Source organism: Lontra canadensis, unplaced genomic scaffold (assembly GCF_010015895.1).
Source record: "Lontra canadensis isolate GAN:19392208 unplaced genomic scaffold, GSC_riverotter_1.0 scaffold31, whole genome shotgun sequence".
NCBI classification, from domain to species: domain Eukaryota; kingdom Metazoa; phylum Chordata; class Mammalia; order Carnivora; family Mustelidae; genus Lontra; species Lontra canadensis.
In genome coordinates this window covers 7012721-7032612 of record NW_022631025.1, presented here as the reverse complement: position 1 = coordinate 7032612, position 19892 = coordinate 7012721, and the positions used below count along the sequence as shown (strand labels likewise).

The following is a 19892-nucleotide window of genomic DNA, read 5'->3' as shown; positions in this document are numbered from 1 at the left end:
AGGAACCACAAAAGACTCCAAAGAGGGGTGCCTGGGTGGCTCAGCGGGTTAAAGCCTCTGCCTTCGGCTCAGGTCATGGTCTCAGGGTCTTGGGATCGAGCCCCACATCGGGCTCTCTGCTCGGCGGGGAGCCTGCTTCCCCCTCACCCCTCCCTGCCTCTCTGCCTACTTGTGATCTCGGTCTGTAAATAAATAAATAAAATCTAAAAAAAAAACAAAAAAAAAAAAACTCCAAAGAGCCAAAGCAATCTGGAGAAAGATAACCAAACCTAGAACTATTATAATGCCAGATGTTAAGATACACTACAAAGCTCTAGTATCAAGACAGTATGGTACTGGCACAAAAACAGACACATAGATCAATGGAACGGGATAAAGAGCTCAGAAGTAAAGCCACTATTACAAGGTCAATTAATCTACAACAAAGGAGACAAGAAGAGACAATGAGGAAAAGACAGTCTCTTCAACAAATGGTGCTGGGAAAACTGGACAGCTACATGCAAAAATGAAATTGAACCACTTTATATACCATACCAAAAAAAAATTCCTTAAAATGGATTAAAGACCTAACTGTGGGACTTGAGACCATAAAACTCCCAAAATAAAACAAAGGCGGTCATCTTCTTGACACTGGCCTTAGCAACATTTTTCTAGATATGCCTCCTCAGGCAAGAGAAAGAAAAACAAAACGAACTATTGGGACTGCACCAAAATAAAGTCTGGCACACCAAGGGGAACCATCAACAAAACAGAAAGGCACTACTGAATGGAGAAGATATCTGCAAACCATGTATCTGATAAGGGCTAGTATGCAAAATGTAAAAAGAACTTATGCAACTCAACACCAAAAGACGAATAAGCTGATTAAGAATGGGTAGAGGATCTGAAGAGACACATTTCCATAGAAGACATACAGATGATATATAGAAGACATACAGACACGTGAAAAGATGTTCAACATCACTCATCATCTGGGAAATACAAATCAAAACCGCAACTAGGTATCACCTTATATCTGTCAGAATGGTTAGAACCAAAAAGGCAAGAAATAGCTAGTTTGGAGAGGACAGGTAGAAAAAGGAAGATTTGTGCACTGTTGGCAGGAATGTAAATTGGTACGGCCACTGGGGAAAACAGCCTAGTGATTCCTCAAAAAAATAAAAATAGAGCATATGATCTAATAACTTTGCTACTATTTACCCAAAGAAAACAAAAACACTAACTCCAAAAAAATATATATATATATGGACACACTTATGTTTATTGCAGCAATTGTCCCAGCAGCCAGATTATGGAAACAACCCAGTGTCCATCGATAGATGAATGGATAAAGAAGAGACAGTACATAAACACACACACACACACACACACACACACGGGTATATTACTCAGCCATAAAGAAGAAAGAGATCATGCCATGTGCACAAACACGGATGACCTACCTCTAAGAGGGTGTCTGGGTCTCTAAGAGCACATTTTGGTTGGCACAGTGACTGGAGGTGTGTTGCTGGCCTTTAGTGGGAAGGACCAGGAATTCCAGACAAAGCAACGCAGGTGACACATACTAGACATCAAGAAAAATGGCTCACACGATCCCAACATCCAAAGATATTCCACCAGGCACCAAGGACTTCTTCCCTGTTTGTAGTGATCTGAGCCTAGATCCCGGTTCTATTTTATACAAAAGCACAACCTATCTGGGTGGTTTTAAAACACACTGTAATTTCAGGGCGCCTGGGTGGCTCAGTGGGTTAAAGCCTCTGCCTTCAGCTCAGGTCATGATCTCAGGGTCCTGGGATCGAGCCCCCCATGGGGCTCTCTGCTCAATGGGGAGCCTGCTTCTCCCTCTCTCTCTGCCTCTCTGCCCACTTGTGATCTCTGTCACATAAACAAATAAATAAATCTTTAAAAATACACTGCAATTTCTAGGAACGCAGCTATCACGTACAGTACAAGGAAGACTGTTTATTTTGTTTAGAACATTACTAATTATGGCTCATCATTTCCAAATATCAAATCACTAAGAGCTATGCCCCTTGGGATGGGAGTCTCCAACTCACGATTCCCGTAACGGTCGGCAGACGTGCTCATAAAGATTGTGCGTGTGCAACATCAGACTGCCGCATTGTGTCTGCTGCGGTTGGGTCATATGGCTTTATTACAAATTGCTTTTGATTCCTTTTTCCTTTATGCTACTCTTAGGACATTACTCCGATTATATTTTGGGGTTATATGCGCACCTGTGATATAATCTATGATTTACTACTGCAGGATAGGGAAGGGGCATTTCAAGATTCAGCAGCTGAGAGTTGAAAACCACTCCCCTCTCTCATCAAACACAGCGCAGACTCCTGTCTGGGCCACGTGGATCTTCAGGTGGAGGGAGGGAGGGCGGGCCTCCTACTCAGTATTATCCCAGGCAAGGGATAATACTGCAACAAGCTTCTCGGGACCCCGACCGCCCCCTTGCTGAATTCATCCACTCAAGCCATTCTCTGAAGGCCAGAACCCTTGCTTTTGGAAACAAGGCTCCAGTATATCTGTGTACCCCTAGTGCTTTTAATAGAGGCCTTTTTATATGTCAGTGGTGTCTGATCGCCCAGCCCACCCACAAGGTTTCTATACCCTGACATACAATATGGGAAGGTGTTGAGATTTTGGTCCCCTTTCCCCCTACCAGGAGGGTCACTAAGGCCCTTATACCAATGTACTCATCCCACCCCTTCCCTTATAACTTTAAGTTCTGACTATCAAAACACTGTCATAGCCAATGTCTCACTGGATCCTGCATGAAAACCACTGACCATCACTCACATGTGCCTTCTCTCTTTGGAGCCAGATGAAAGGCTGTAAGAGATAAGTAGGGCAAAAACTGTCTCCTTACACCAGCCAAACAAAGTGAGGTTCAAGGACACGATGCTCAGGAGTCACAGGGCCCAGATGCAAACCCCAGTTTCTGAATCCAAATGCCAGCACACATCACATCACATTAGAGAGATAAAAATGAAAAATGTTGCAAAGCCATCCCAGGGTCAAAAAAAGTCCCTTCCACAACAGTCCTTGGAAAATGTATCCTTTGTTTCTTAAACAAGGCAACAGTCATCCTCTAGACAAGCAGAGGGGGCATTATTTACATTTGGGGTGTATCTTACCACCAGTAGGGTCCAGAAATCCACACACACACACACACACACACACACATACACACACACAATCTCCTACCAGTTACTCACTCAGCTGCTTATCAGTGGACCGTGTCCAGGTAACTTAAAGTTTTATCAAGGGGTTGCAAATCTCACGTTGGAGTTATCAAACATGGCTGCTTATTGTCGGCCACGTTCCTGAACTCAGAGGTCTTGTGGAGCCTGGGGAAGAAGAGAAAGTTTTAAGAGTGCCACTTTTTGGTGTTATTCCACACCAGAGCAGGAGAGCTCTCTGCTTCGAAATCCCACATTGCTCTGGCGAGGGCCATTCTCCCTTTCCTGTACGGAGCATGGGCACCTCACCGTCTCTCTGCAAAAGGCATCTCTGCACTCCTGGAGAGCTGGCCGGGTTCTGGCCAAAGGGCTTTCCTGCTCTCAGATCTGTGAGCGGGAATGGCTGTGGGCTTCCAGGCCCTGGACACAGGTGCTCAGGCCATGAACTGGAGCATTTCCAGGCTGTAGGCAGGGGACAGACATGCACCCCCAGGGCCCACCCAGCAAAGCTCAGACCTTACGAACGGCATATGGTCCATGTAATCTAGATCACTGAGGGAGCACCACGGATCGCATTCAGTGGTTACAACGACACACAGCGGAAGCTTACTGTTAACTTCTTCCCATGAAGCCATTTCAGTGCCATATAGGTCTGTCTGTGTCCGGTCCCAGACTCTGCACTGCCGAGTTACACAGGGATTCCAGTATAAAGTGTCACGTGGAGGAGAGGCCCATGCTATGTGTTCCAAAGGCCAGAACTTTATGAAGGCCTCAGACATGTTGAGTCTGAGTTTGGATCCCGGTGGGGATTTCAGGAGGTGATAGGAAGTATAGTCCCGGGCTGCAGATTATCCTCATTAACCACTTAAGGCCCTTTAAATGTGTGCATGTTGCAGTCTCCTAGTTGTGTGGGCTCCAGGGTTGTGACCCCCAAAATTATAGGAGTGTCGATGCAGCTGAAGAGACTGGACAGAGTCCTGAAAGTTTAAGAAGACCAGAAGGAAGGCCAGTTACATGGTGACCACACAGTAATGTTTTATGACCCTCAGCCTCCTCGGGCATAACAACATGTACATAACGGCAACAATTTCATGTGCCCCTTGCCACGTGATACTAACAACCAAGGTCAATGATAAGCTGTGAGATAATGCATGACTGCAGCAGCGGCTTCTGAGTTGGAAGAGGGGGTGATGAGCTCACGGAGACGGTGGGGCAGGAGGCACCAAGTGTCCCGCCTAAAGGGGTTAGCCTTTGGAAGGAAAGACACTGGTGATTTCTTAGCAAGTGTAATGCGTGCAACAGGGAAAGTCGAGAAGATGAACTTGGCCATCTGATCACAAATGAATGCCACAAGCCAATGCAAATAAATCAGACTCCCAACATACCCACAAGAAGATTTTTTTTTTTTTAATTAAACAAGGGAGTATTTGGGGAGAAAACCACAAAGAGCCCTTCAAAGCCCAGATAACCACATGAAAAGGCGCAGTCGGCTCGCTGCTGGGGTTGTAAACCCAACACGGGCGCGTGCCAAGTCTAGACGCAGGACAGGCATCTACAGCCGAGCCAGGTTTAAATGGCCAGTAACACCGCCTTCCAGAGACACCTCGGTGATTAAGCAAATGAAGATTCTGACGGAGCAGTGACTCCACGTGACAGGGAACAGATTTGTTAGTGGAAATCAGCGGATTACAGCCTTTTCACGTCTGAGTCCAAGGAAACCGGAAGAGAATTGACCTGATTGGTCGAAAGTTCCTGCTTTCACCTTCGATTTCCAAATAATCCGTGTTATAATATTTCCAATAATTCCTCCAGCGGATCTTGCCCTGAAGCAGACTTGATTTCAGGAAATGCTAAGAGAGCCACAAGGCAGAGTTCCATCTATCTTCATAGTCTGTGAATTATCTCCCATGGGTGGAACCTGCTGAGATTACTGGAGAGAGTGAGCCCGGAGGCAGGGCCCAGATCAGATCCGGGGGGCGGAGTGAAAAAAAAGGGAAAAGAAGCAACCTGATTGATGTGACTAAAATTCCCTCGCAAAGACAGAAAACAGGACTTTACCTGCCACAAATGATAACTCCTGTTTTTTTTTTTCTTTTTTCAAGTTATTAAGAGAATTTCTTACTTCTGCACTCTGCCACAAGACCTAATCAAAACAACATAGGGAGACGGGATGTTTTCGTTTCTCTTTTTAATGACTCCCATCTAAGACTCAGGGGTTTTGCCTGAGAGGAGCCAATGATAACACGGATCCTACTTGGTATCTCTTGTTTTGTTCTGTCATTTTGCTTTTGTCTGGCTCCAAAAAAAAAAAAATGTGTTAGATGAAAGTCAACTCTAAGAATGGCCATTTGGAGAAATGCTTTCCTAAGAATTCCAATACAAATCCTAGAATAGAAAAAAAAAAAAGAAAAAAAGAATGGCCATTTGGGAGAAAAGAAGGAGAAACTATAAAAATGTTCAGTGTGCCTTTTTAAAGCCTGTGACGTAGAGTTCATCAAGAGACCTCACGTACATGAAGGCGTCCTGCCACCTTTAGTGTCGATGCCCATCTTTCCGTACATGAGATTTTTAACTCAAACAATCCGGGGACACTGGCTTTACCCCTGAAAGTTGATCTATGCATGAGCTCCTCCAAACTACCACACGGGGATTATTCTCCTGAGCATGGGTCCCCAGTCTCCTCCGGGGAGTAACGATGTCATGTTTGCAGAGTGCTTTGAACCTTCTCAGAAGAAAGGCAGTGTGTGTGCCAAGTCAAGACATTCTTCACACACGATGTAAGACGGAGCCTTCGTTTTTTCTGTTTCGTACTTAGAACACTGCCCCTCTAGCCAGGCTACACTATAAAAGAGAGAGAAGATCTTCCGTGACCTTTGCAGATTTTCTCTTGAATGTTCTGAATAGTCTTTATGCCAACCAGCCCTCTCTCCCTCAGCTCTTTGTTCTTTCTTGGCATCTTTGGCAAAGCCGAGAGAGCAATGAAGAAATGCAAAGAGACAAAACTAAACAACCCTCCACCCACCCTGCAGTCACTTCTTCCCAGAAAGTTGCCTCTCTGAAATTCCCCAAGAGAACCGCAAGAAATGAATTAAAAGATCTGTTTGTATAGTCATTCTAATTCAATGCATAAACATGGAAGGCCTCCTAAGTATTTAAACCATAATTCTTACCCTTCAAGGTGCTTACTTCTGATGGCAGGGAAGGAATACATTTTGATTGCAGAGAAGGATGTTGGTGATATTGGGGTGTTCGTGTTAAGAAGGTGAAAGGTAAACATTAGATCTAGGGCAAATCTCAGGTATGCCTCTTCTCCCAAACCCCTTATTCCAATTCCTGTATTATCACCCTCTCCATCTCTACCTCTAAAAGACCTGATCTGCGCTTCCAAATGGCCTTCCATTATCCTCTTCCCAAAGCAATTCCAGGTCAATTTAGGAACAAGCTCTGATTGGGGTCATTGGCCATCAATCATCCTTCCATTTGGGTCAGTAAGCAAGAGTCCCCCCCCCCATCTCTAGAAGAAAGTCCCTCCCAAAGGGTGAAGCTTTTTATCTCCTTCACATGCAAGAATTGTCCCTCCAGAAAAATCATTAGACCCAGCCCAGAAATCTGCTGTAATAAACACACCGTCTGAGAGAGTTCCATTTCTCCTGGATCAGGGCAAACAGTTCTTAAGATCTCAAAGTAGAATTCTAATCTCTAGGAGGTGCTAATTCTAGTCCCACGGTGGTGGGCACAACCGCAACTGTGTTTTGTGATCCTATCAGATCAGCTGAAATCACGATTCGTTTATGTTCAAAAAACATACTTTCTCTCCCACACAATTTATTCAAGGATTCCTTTAAGATTGCAGTGGAAGACCCAGCTTCTGCTGGAAGTGCTTCTTCAATGACAATGGAATCCCCTTAACTTTTTGATCTGTCTGTCCATTCATTCCCAACTTCTGACTCCAGGAATCATTAAGTGGTCTTTCCTCTCTTAGACGGCAAACTCTGTCATGCCTCATAATTGAGTGGGCACTCGATAAATGAATGCTATAGTGCTCTGAGGGATAATGCACTTCCTATTGGCAGCAAATCCGGGAGAAACTTCCTTAGAAGAAAGCACTGTCAATTACCACTTAACAAGCCTGAATTTTGGCTCCCAGAGAAAAAGCAAACAAAACAGTAACAACTCACCCCCAACAGCAGCCACATCGCTATCTGGCCCCTGCCCCCAGTCCCCTGGCAAGTGGCTGGCCCCATAGCAGGTCCTTGTTGGTAGACTGACTCATAGAGGCGGGAGAACGGCGATACGTAATCCATCACTGATAGGTAGACGCCAGCTGGGTGCCTGACCGTCTGGCTCTGCGGAGCTGCTGACCTCCCACGGTCTTTGGCTCTCTTACAGCTCACACATCGAGCTGGGATGAGAGATGTCAGCTGGGAGCAGGAGGCGCAGAGAGGACAGGGAGGCCATTCTGGAACACTAGTAGGGGATTTGCTCTTTCTTCTGCCGGGGCCACCCCAACTTCCCTGTCTCCCCAGGGGGAGGCCTCTTCCAACCCGACTGCACTGCCTGCCTCCTACGCTACCCTGGGCCAGGCCGGGCTTCAGGCTGGACACCAAGTGATTCACAGTTAGAATGCGAGTCACCTCAGAAGTTCACGCCCAGGCCCCATTTCCAAATTGGTTATCAGATTGGTCTAGAGTAGGATTTCAGTGTGGATATTCTGGAAAGCTCTCCAAGGGATCTGCGCGTGGCCCGCTGCTCGCCTTCATTCCAACGCTCGGCCCGCCCTGCAATCCCTCTGCCTTTTACAGGGGGCGCTGAAGACAACAACAACAACAAACGTCACTTCTGATAATAGTACCTTGCAATTTCTGGCCTTTTTTCTATGCCAGGCACTGCTCTAAGCGCTTTACTCATACGAATGCCCTGAATTCTCATAAGAAGTGGTGCATTTGTCATTCTTACGTTTCAGGTGAAAACAGTGAGGCACAGGAAGAGGTTAAACAACTTGCCTGGCACTTCAGAACTAGTCGGTGAGAGAGGCAGGCTTTGAACCCAGGAAGACTGGCTCCAGCACCTTCTCTCTTAACCATTCACCTATACTGCCTCTCCGTATTCAGAGCACAAAGGCTTTCAGCAATCACAGAGGTGCCCTGGGATCCTGTATGGACGTAATCATCTACTCAGAGAATCGTATTTCTGAATACACGTATCTGCTCCCACTAACCCGACCAGAAACCTTCGATGGCTTACTAACTGTTCACGGGATACGAATCCAAACAACATACAAACACCTTCCTCCACTGCACTGGGCTAACCCTCTGGTATCTCCTCCCACCTTCAGCCACTCTACCCTCCAACAATTCCAAATGACACAGTTCCTTCCATCCACCATAGGACCCTCACAATAGGCTTGAGAATGAGGACTGCCCCCTCAACACTGCGGTTATGGTTGTTATCGGAATTCCCACTCCTCGTGAGTGTGATTCTGAAACAATTTAGAGATGCTAAGACGAAACCTCCCCCAAGATCAGGGTTGGAAGGAAGCGTCATCATTTAGAAACTCACCCCTTCAAGGGGGTGACCAGCAGTCTAACATGAATATACACCAGATCCACAACAAGAAAACATAAGCTACACCAACTCTCACCTTCACAAAACTTAAAGCTTAAAAAATGGAATTATCATGATGAAATGATATATACTTAGAGACCCTGCTGCATTACTCACGACTTGGCAGATTAAAATTCTCATTCTAATGAGCGTTTCTATTCAGTTGGCTCAGTAGTGCCACAAAGCCCCCATTTCCTTAGCAACCCCTACTGTAAGAATGTTTTAAATGCTGTAGTACTGCATCCCAAAACCTCCTGTGAACTGCAGTTAGAGTGAATAAGAATGATCCAAATGGGGCCAGAATCTTAGGAATTAGTTATCACGAGTTCCTGGAAAATAAAGTGAAACTGGTCCAGAATTTCATTCCTTCATTGAAAAACAGGTAAACCAAAATCCAACACTCTGCAAAATATAGAACACCCACCAGTGCACAGTGCAACTGGACGGTGGACGTCCTATAGGGGTCTACTACAACTGAAATGTAAACTACTTGCGGTTTGCTCTCCTTTTTCCAGGTCTGTAAATCTCCCCACTGCCATCTGAGCCTGCATTCACATCTGTTTTTCTACTGGGCGAGCCCCAGCTTGTGCCTTCTTTGTTGAGAGAGAGAACATCTTTCTGTTGGGCCACCTAAGTTCCAAATCATGTCCCCTGACCCTACTCGTTACGTATTACTACACATTACAGAATCACCTGACTTCTCTCTCAGTCTAGTTCAGGATGTTTCGACTGTGATACCACCGACATTTTGGACCAGACAGATGATTCTTTGTTGTAGGGGCTGTCCTGTGTTCTATAAGCTGTTTGTTTTACAGCAGCCCTGGGCTCTACCCCCTGTAAGTCAGTAGCAACTGGGTCATTCCCCCCCCCCCCCCCCCCCCGGCAGGACAACTAAAAAACTTCTCCAGACATTGCCAAATGTTCACCAAGGGCCGCATCGCTCCCAGTAGGAACCACTGGTCAGGCCTCATGCTCATCCCCTTTTGGAGTTTCACTCCAGCTGTAAACACTTTCCTGTGTTTGGCCACATTTTTTCCCCCTTTCTGAAATTGTTCAAAAGCAAGCCTGCAAAAACCGTCCTTGGCCTTGGGATTTCTAGGCGGTTTTCTTAGAATGTAACCCTCAGTAGGGGCTCCTTTGTACTGAGTCCATAACAAGCATTTGATTTCGGATGAGGTGGGGGTGGGGAGTTGACTTGGCCATGACTCACGAGAAAGCAGCTGTGAGGACAGTCCTTCCTGGTACCTGCATTCCTTTTGTGAATCGCCTCCAGGAGGGAGGCGACAGCCATGTAACTTCCACTGGACGGTCACACCTGCAGTTTTGCCTAATGACTTACAGGACGCACCCGACATCCCTCAAGAGGCCACCTCTCTAAGTCAGTTACTTGTTACTAACAGAAAACTCAGTCCAAACGGACATAGGCAACAAAGAGAATTTACTGGCTCAGGTAAGTGGGAAGTCCTACAGAATCAGCACTTGCAGGAGAAGCTGACCTCCAGTTGGGCTGAAGGTCAAGTCTGGGTGCCAGCTCTCTGAATCTCTCAGCCTCTTCTCCAGGAGTCCCCTGGCCTTCAAACGGGCTTCCGTGGTCATGGTACAACCACCATTCAAGTTCTGGTCCAAGGTCCGTATACCACATTGCTTCCGACGGGTGCCTTTCTAATGAAGCAGAAGTCCTGTGCGTCATTGTAGCTGGACAGACCCGAGTAATATGCGTGGGGCTGAGGCATCCCACCCATGGGGCCAGGACAAGGCCAGGCGCTGATGGGCTGAGACCCTCGAATCAATCACAGAGGCTGAAGGAGGTTATGAACGGTGGTTCTCAAAGTGTGTTCCCTGACCAGTGGCATGAGCATGGTCTGGAGACTGTGAATACGGATTTCCGCCACCCATCCCAGACTTGCTGAATCAGACACTACAGGTGGGGCCCAGCCATCCTTGTTTGAATAAGGCCTCCAGGCGATTCCGATGGAAACTGAAGTCTGTGACCAGCTAGCCGGTTTAGACCGTCAAGCCCTCCCCACGAAGCCTGCAGCGGGGTGAATTTCATGCACCACTGGGCGGTCACACCGACAGAAAAGGATACAGCGGAGGCGTCAGAAGTTACAAAATCCTTCGAAAGGGGAAAGTTCGGTTCACGTCTTCCTGTGGCACCGCCATGGTGAAAGCAGAGCTTCCAACTAGCAACTGACCTGATGATGACTCCTGCTTCCCTTCCCGGCTGGCAATCGGGACTTGAGGCAAAGCAACACACAACATCACATGTGCATTTTCTGTGCGCCCTACGCCACTCACCCCAGAGAAATTGGACAAATACACGAATGCATATTTGAGAAAAGTAAAGCTACTTGGCTGTTCAAACTGCATCGAAGAAGGCATTCTCTACGAAAGTTTCTTAGTCATGGCTCATCCTGGGAATCAGCCAGAGTAAGGTTACGTACGCAGCCCCTTGGGGCAGACATGATACCCACTGGGTTACTACGACCTCCAAGGGAGGAGCTGAGAACCTGCACGTTCTGCAGACACTGCCAGGAAGCCTTATGGATTATGCAGGTTTCTCGAAAACACTATTCTATGAGATATGTCCAAAGGGCTGGGGAGAAACATCTCACCAAGGAGTTCTATGAACAGTTTTGAGTGCAAATAACCGTTTCTTCCTGGTCCCCCTCACTACTAGAACCTCCTAATTGTTCTTCCTCTAGACCAACCTGCTTCCCAACTCCATCATTCTTCATACCACTGCCAGAGTGAACGTTCTAGAATGCACTGGTTATCAGAGCTCCAATCAAAACCCATCACAACCATGGTTTCCTCCAGGGAAGAGAGCTAGATGTGTTCCCAGAGAAGGACTTAGCTAGGTATTACTGCCAAAATTATATTACTTGGAGGTAGCAGTGGGCCATATATATATATATATATATATCTAATTTACAGAAGTAAATTAGCAAAGAGAGACATAACTGTACCAATTACAGTAATATCAATACAATTCTGTGCCCTGAGAATAAAATTAAATTCATTGCTTTTAAGTAAAGAAACAGAATATGTCAATATCTCTGGGTATTCAGAGTATGCTTTTAAAAATTCTTTTTCAGTGGGGGGCGCCTGGGTGGCTCAGTGGGTTAAGCCTCTGCCTTTGATTCAGGTCATGATCTCAGGGTCCTGGGGTCCAGCCCTGCATGGGGCTCTCTGCTCAGTGGGGAGCCTGCTTCCCCCTCTCTCTCCACCTGCCCCTCTGCCTGCTTGTGATCTGTCAAATAAATAAATAAAAACCTTAAAAAAATAAAAAATAAAAATTCTTTTTTGGGACACCTGGGTGGCTCAGTTGGTTAAGCATCTGCCTTCAGCTCAGGTCATGATCTCAGGGTCCTGGGATTGAGCCCCACATCAGGCTCCTTGCTCTGCAGAGAGCCTGCTTCTCCCTCTGCCTGACGCTCCCTGTTTGCGCTCTCTAATAAAGAAATAAAATCTTTATAATTTCTTTTTCTCTGCATTTTATAATTACTCCTTTGTGAATCACATGACTTAATAAATATTTCAAAATTTAAAAGGAAGGCCATCACCAGTCCTCACCATGGCCTACAGGATGAAGGCAAAGTGTTCTCAGGACATCGTACAGGTCTCCGCATAAGCCAGTCCCACCTCTCCTTCTTAGCCTTCTTCCCCACCATAATCCACTTGAAACTCACCCTTGAAGCATTCTGCATCTCTTGCATTTTCCTTGAATACTCTTTGGCCTCTGTTCCCTCTGCTCGCCCCAGTCTTCCTTCCCCATTCACCCAGCACATCGGCCAGGTTAATGCAGGGAGGGCTAAGCTAACAAAATCCCAGGAGATGAACGCAACACAGGTTTATTTGCATTCACTCTATGTAAAGAGGCTTCAAGTTTCTCCTCCGAAGACCCAGGTAGTAAGTATTTTAGGCTTTGTGAGCAACATATGATTTTTGCTGCATATTTTTCTTCTTTGTTTAGTTCATTTATTGCTTTTTGGGTGAGTTGTGGGGTTTTTTGTACAATCTTTTAAAAAACATACAAACCATTGTTATACTCATAGGCCGTCCAAAAACAGGCCACTGGCCATTTGCTGACCTCTACTCTCTATGACTATTGCCAGATACATGCAGACAGCCCGCAGAATTATTCATGAAGTCATTCACACTGGGTCCATGAGACCGTTGTATCTCGCACATTCTTATCATTAGACAGCAGACAAAAAGCGGAGGTCTCATTCAAGCAATGAAATGCCCCACTCTGCAAATGACACCCTGTGACTTCTCGCAAATACTTGCCCCAAATTCGCCCTTCAGTGGGGCGTTTCGACCATAGTCGGGCCAGAAAGTACAACCCTACCAAGTGACCATGACTTGGTCAAAATGATGACTCTACTCAGCTCTGAGTCAATTGCCCTGGGAAGCCTTTTCTGACACCCTAGTTCCCCAGCCAGATGAGCTACCCTCCCCTATAATCTCAGAGAACCTTGAGCATCCCTGGGCTGTGCTCTTTCTCTGCTGTCCCCACCAGATCCTGAGCTTCCTCCAGTTGGCATCTCCCTATGCCCACTGCAGAGCACAGGGCTACCTCCCAGGGATGCCCAAAGCCTGTTGCCTCCACAAAAAAATAAATGTGATGGACTGTGGGAGTGAACGCTTGCCTCTGCGTGTACCTGAAGGCTTCTGAATCTAGCACTGTCCACCTTCCTGAGACCAGTTGGTTCAACCACACCCGTCTCCTCTCATGATAAATTTCTTATTTTGGTTACATGGTTATTTTCTGTACTAAGTTCATTTCTTCTTATAATTGTTTTCTCCTATCACTGCTTTGCAGAGAGCTGGTCCTTGAGGCCACAGAGCGCTCCGACTTTATGTGGCTTAGTTTTGTTCTCGGCTTACGGGTCAGAGGGCAGGCACAGAGAGGCACAGTGATTTTCCTAAGTTACACAGCCAATGAGAGGTCCCGCTAAAAGTTATGGTTTGGTTCAACAACAAAGCTACCAGATTGAACACAGAGCCTCAGCTAAGTTCACCAACAGTTTATTCATAGCCCTTGGAGGAGCAGAAAGCAAAATGCATCTTCGTCAACTGTAAGTCTATTGTACCATGTCAGGGTTTAGCTTGTAGTACCCGTGCATTGATCTCTGAGAAAAAGACTAAACGCAAGCCACACGGACTGTTTATTAACACTGTGCTTTTCCATATGGATTCCACTCACCCCTCTACCACCTTTCCTCATCTGCAGATCTTTTGGAACCCTGAGAATATTGAAGGCAATGTGCCCCAAAGGTTTTACCATCACACCTTAATGCCTGTTAGGAAAACAACACCTACACGCATTTTTGCTACCCAATGGCGTAAGACAAATCCGAATTCAGTTTCACATGCAACATGTGCACGGCTCTGCGGTTGGAACTAAATGTACAATCACAGAGTGGGCAAAACAGCGTTCGGAATGAGCGATAGTGTAATCTTCCACCAAAACAAGAGTTAAGCCCCTTAATGTTTATCAGTTAGCCATCCTGACGTCCCCTGTCCCCACTAAAATGTATCCTGATCTGCAAATTTCCTTTTCTTGCCATCTCCTGGATACAGTAAGCTCCTCATAAACATCCCCTCTGATGGTTAGCCTTGACAAATGCCTAGAAGCACCAGGGCAAAGAGAATATAGATTAAGCAGTTCCCACCACGTCTCAGATCACCAACAGGACATCTCTAGAACCGTCCTATTGAAACTGGCAAAGTTTGGGTTATTTTCAACCTGAAAATAACTTAAAAAAAAGAAAAAGGAAAAGAATAAGAAAATAGGTAAACCCGTTATTTAAGATGGAGAAATGGCTCCTTGTGCGCTCCAACTCTTGTTAAGTGCCTAATAAACCACCGGAGACAGTGCATCTCAGCCAGGCGAAAGTGTGCTGGAAAACTGAAGTAAACACACACACAAAACAAATTACAGGCTCAGGTCCTGCCAGGCACAAAACAAGAATCAGTCCTTAATCGGAATCTTGCCCTACTTCCTTTTTTCTTAAGCCTTATAATTAAATGTTACAAAGTGTATCCAGAAGAATAAACCTAGGTTCCCCCCAACAAGAAAAGGTTAAGCTTTTAATTACAGGCCCTCAAACTATCATTTTGTGCAATTAGCAATTAACTCTAATCGTTGATGAGTGAATGCAGGGCTGCGCTGGCAATCTCCCTCCTCCCAGCCTGGGTTATTTCAGTCCCGTTCTATCCCAGAGAACAAGCCACACACACACACACGCTCACTCACTCACTCTCTCATTGAAAAGCACATTCGATTTTTAGCCAAAACGGCATCTCGGCGTGCGACTGAGACAGGCACCCCGAACCCCACCTCGGAGCAGCCAGAGGTCTCGAGCCCGTCCGCTCCATCACTTTCAGGTGGAGGGAGGAGGCCTGAGGAAGCCGCTACCTACCAGCCTCACAGTACCAGCCTGCCTTTGGGGCGCAGGAGAGGGTGGCAGAGAGGGAGAGAGGGAGAGAGAGATGCTTGCTGCCTTTGGAAGCCGCGGGACCCCCGGCCGCCGGCCCCGTTAGCGGGCAGGCGGTGGCAAGAGCGGCGCGGGTTGCATCAGCGCTAACCGCTGCGGCCGCTGCTTTCGCTGCCGCCGGCCGGGAGGGTACAGTAAGGACTGTAGGGAGCGCACAGCTGCCGCGGCGGCAGGTTCCCGAGATCAGGAAATTAGGGCAGGCACCGGGGATTGGAGGCGAGGGCGGCGCGCGAGCCAACCAGCGGCCGCCCCGGGCCCCCGTGAGCCCCGGGCGGACGCGCGGAGCAGCCCGGCCCCGGGAGCAGCCCGGGTGGCAGCCGCGGCCGCGGCCACTCACGCACGCACACACACTCCCGCACCCCCGCGCAGGCACCTGGCTGCCCCCGGCTCACAAGAGCAGCGCGTCGGGGGGAAAGGAGGGCTGAAGCCGCCGCTCCCCCCACCACCCCCCACCCGTCGCTGACCACTCCCCCTCCTGCCCCCTCCTCGCCGCTCACCCCGCGCTCCGGCAGCCGCCGGTGTGGGTGCTCCGCGGCCGGCTCCGCTCTCTTCTGCCTTCTCCTCTGCTCTCGGCTCCCCACCCCCTCTCCCTCCCCTCCCCTCCCCTCCTCTGCAGCGCCTGCATTATTTTCTGCCGGCAGGCTCCGCTTGCACGGCTGCTGCGGCCCGGGGAGGTGGGTGGGTGGGTGGGTGGGTTGGCTGGTGGGGAGGAGATTGTGCAAGTTGTAGGGGAGGGGGTGCCCTCTTCTTCCCTGCTCCCTTTCCCCCTTTCTAACTCCTTCCCCCTCCTCCTCCCCCTCCCCCCTCCCCGCCCCCACCTCCTTCCTCCTTTGCGAAGGGCTGGTAACTTGTTGTGCGGAGCTAGCGAGCGGCGGCGGCGGCACCATCCAGGCGGGCACCATGGGCACGTCCGCGCGCTGGGCTCTCTGGCTGCTGCTCGCGCTGTGCTGGGCGCCCCGGGAAAGCCGCGCCACCGGAGCGGGTGAGTGAGGACGCGCCCCTCCGCCGGCTGCCCGGACGCAGCCGGGGCGCCAGGGGGCCCCGAGGCGCGGGTCTCCTTTTGCCCACCCCCCTCCTAGGAGGCGCCTCTCCGCTCTGCTCGCCTTCTTTCCCTCCCAACCCTGGTGGCGCCTCTGAGCTGACTGTCAGCGCCGCGGCCACGGGGAGCCGGGCTTGGGGGACAGCGGGATTTGGGGTGTCCTAAAGCCTCGCCTGAACCAGTCTTCCTTCCCTTACACTCTGTCCCCCAAAGCCACTGTTTTGCCCCGTTTTTCACCCCGCTTGGCCGGGGCTGGGGAATGTGGGCTTCTGAGCCTCTGAACAATGGTTCTGTCTGCTCTGCGAGGCGGAGTGTTAGGACGGAGGCAGAGGGCCGGGTCGGGCCGAGCGGTGCGCGGGAGCCCGGGGCACGCTCCTGGGACTTGAGGGGGGGTGGGAGTGTTCGGTGGTCGAGGATGGGCGCCCCCGGGGACGCGGGGCGCCGGGTGCGGGTCCCGGCAGCGAGTCCCCGGTGACGGTGAGCGGGCGCACGTTCGATGGGCGGCAGCCGGGAGGCTCCAGGGAGCCACTTCAAGTGCGCAGCCTGCGCACCCGGACTGCGACTCCCCGGGCGCGGGTGGTCTCTCTGGAGTAGGGGTTAGAGGACGAGTGCGGTCTCAAACAGGACTCCCCGCTGGGTGTTTCACCTCTTTTCCCCGCTCCCCCCCCCCGCCCCCCTCGCGCCGTGTTTGTAAACCTCTCGGGTCTCCAGTGTAGCTGAGCAGGGGGGGAGGGGAGCGCAAGGAAGACTTAATCAGGTTAGTTTGCTGATCTTCGTTCCCGGTGAGATTTCCTCGAGAGGAATTGAGTCCTAATCTAGTGACTGTGTAATTAGCCTTCATTCCAAACAATAGATCAAAGGGAGTAGCGCGACAGAGCTGGTGTGTGGCGCTGGGGACTACTGCGAGTGCCCCGGGTCTGCCGCACTGGGCCCGGGAGCCCCGTCCTCGGCCACTCTCCCAGTTGGAGCCGCACAACTTTCCTGGGCAGAGGACAGGAAGCCCTTCCACGGATTCGGTCAGAGTCCCGGCGCGTCCCTGAAGTGATCTTGACAGGACGCGGCGGGCCCTGCTGGCCAGCTCCGGGGAAGTGGACAGAAGGCTGCCCCCGATCCGAGCACCCATTCCAGAGTCCTAGCTGCTACCGCCCGGGGGCTCGGGAGGCCCGCCTGCCTGCAGTCACGTGGCCCCTGAAGTGAGCCAACTTTTAAGTGTGCGCTCAAGCAGTCTCGGGCCATACCTGGGGGGTTCGAAGCCTCCCGATGCCCCCCCGCTGCCCTTTGGCTCGGACTATCCCGAGCGAGCGTGTGAAGCTGGGACGGGCTTTTCTGCCCTCTGCGATTGGCTGGCCGCCCGATCACGTTTGGGTTGGTCACATGGCTCCGCGAACTCCGCGTGTAGCAGCCTGAGAAGTGTGATCTGTGAGGGAACGCGTAACACCGGACGGGCTCCCTCGCACTCTTCTCCCCAAAGCTCTCCCCGACCTGGACTCCGGGGAAAAGGCGAGTCGTGGCGACAGCCTCTGAGGGGTAACAAACCTCAGGGCCTGGAAAAGGCCTGCCTACAAGAATTTTCAGACTGGAACATTAATCATTAATGGATGAGCGATACTAACTTATTAAATGATTTCTCGGAATAGTACCATGACTTGTATTCTACTTTTCATAACCTTTCAAAAGACTTAGGTATACCAGAAACTCTTGAAAACCAACCTTCCTGGAGGTGAGAGAAAGGGTTTTTTGCTGCATGATTTCTTTTAATGTAACATGTAATAACTTTCCCCTTGGAGGTTAACTTTATTCTATAGAATGCTGCGAATGCCCTTGCACTGCTGAAATGGGTTAGTTGGCCTTGTATGAGGTAGGTGAGGGTCCCCCTGACTCCCCTGTGTCACATGTGAAATATGTGACGTGCCATGAATAGTGAAGAACAAAAGCCCATGCAAGACATAAATTTTCAAAGGAAAGGGGGCACATCGTTTTTTTCCACCGGATAGCATCTGGGATTGCCTGAGGAGGTACTGATCTTATGCCAACCCAGACTGACTCCTCTCTGAAGTTCAAAGCCCCAGGGTGTGTGAGTTGACCTTTTGGTCCTGGTTTTGTATACATCCCTTCTTCTCACCCCCCTTCAACACCTCCCCCCGCCAAATACACTCATGGTACTGGTCGAAAATACTCTAGGACAAGGCAGGAATGTTCTCAGATCCTGACTGAAAACTTCAACCAGGCTAACAAGAGAAGTTGAAATTCAGGAGTGGAGTTGCACTCCTGATGGCAAATCCTTGGGAATTCTAATACATTTCTAGTACATTTCCTCCAGCCTAAGGTAGTCAAGATTAGGATGTGGGGTACCACATATTCATTAAAGCCAGAGCCTAGAAGAACAAAGGTTTTAGGAGGGCTGTTCAAAAATGGCTAGCAACTAGCAGAAGAGGAGACAGAAACTTCTCTGACTGTGGGGAAAGGTTCACGAAGCTAGTAGTACTAGCTAGCTTAACCCAGAGGGAGAAGAGAAAATAAACTTAACTCTCATCCCCTTGCAGCAAGGGAAACTGTGACAGTGATCCTAATCCTCATTCAACCATAGAACAAGCATGGGAGCCCGGATTCTTTAAAGGAGGATCACCCGGCAAGTGACAGCTTCCTGAAGTCTGAGCCCCTCCCTCCCTCCCATAAATGGGCCTGTTGCTCCCTTCACATGACATTTAGCTAGAATGTCCGTCCTGTGTTGTTTTGATTCTCGGCTTTTACCGCTTGTGTCCCCAGATTCCTTGTGTATGAAGGCCAGGTTCGGCAGTGCAGCCCAGTATTGCGACTGTACCGTGATCAATTGCATACTGAAGCACTTAGCATTTCTAGCAAGGTTAATTATGGCAGTCTCCATGCTGCAAAGCAGTGAGGTCCTGATTTACGTGTTTCTGCCTTTCATAAAGTTGAATAACCATAAATTCTATTTCACTTGAGCAGTTTTACTACCATTTTAGAAGCGATGAAAAGTAGCTCCAAGCCCCTTCGATTCCAGAATTAGCAACCTGGCGAGATTTCACAAGAACTCCCAGGGCAGAATGTGGCCACAATCAAGGGAACAGGGAGCTCCCAGACATATGGCATTGGGTTTCCATCCAAAGGCCGAAAGACTCAGAGCACAGCATACATGTACAGATAACTCATGTTAAATACCTAGACTGTTCTCTATTTCTTACAGAATGTGAATGATGCTGTCCTTTTTGGTAGAAGGACTAATGATCAAGGATAGGCAGTTACACCTCTTTGACCTTAAGTCACAGTTAAATGTACTTTGGAAAGCTACCTTCCCATTCTAGCCTATGAGAAATCAAATGCCTCCAAGGGCTATGATAAGGTCTGCAATGATGTTTATGATAAATGTACCTGCCTTAGGAAAGCCTCTCAGGGTGGGCTGCTCTCCAGATGGTTAATTGATAGACTCAAAATTGCTTACTATGTTCCCTTCTCCTCTACGTCCATCTCAGAAGAATTCTTAGGGCACAACACGGACAGTACTTCCAAGACAAAGGGTCCAAAAGT

At 48.9% G+C, this 19892-nt stretch overlaps 1 protein-coding gene across 2 annotated transcripts in view; it reads left to right on the top strand.

Annotated features, from left to right (window-relative positions):
• Window positions 1-16149: 16149 nt before the first annotated feature.
• The window catches only part of VLDLR (very low density lipoprotein receptor), a 29297-nt gene continuing 25554 nt past the window's right edge, over window positions 16150-19892 (top strand). For both annotated transcript variants that reach the window (XM_032866541.1, XM_032866540.1), the window contains exon 1: window positions 16150-16289. In XM_032866541.1, the coding sequence (XP_032722432.1) occupies window positions 16208-16289 (82 nt within the window). In that variant the 5' untranslated portion in view covers window positions 16150-16207. The remainder of the gene's footprint in view (window positions 16290-19892) is intronic.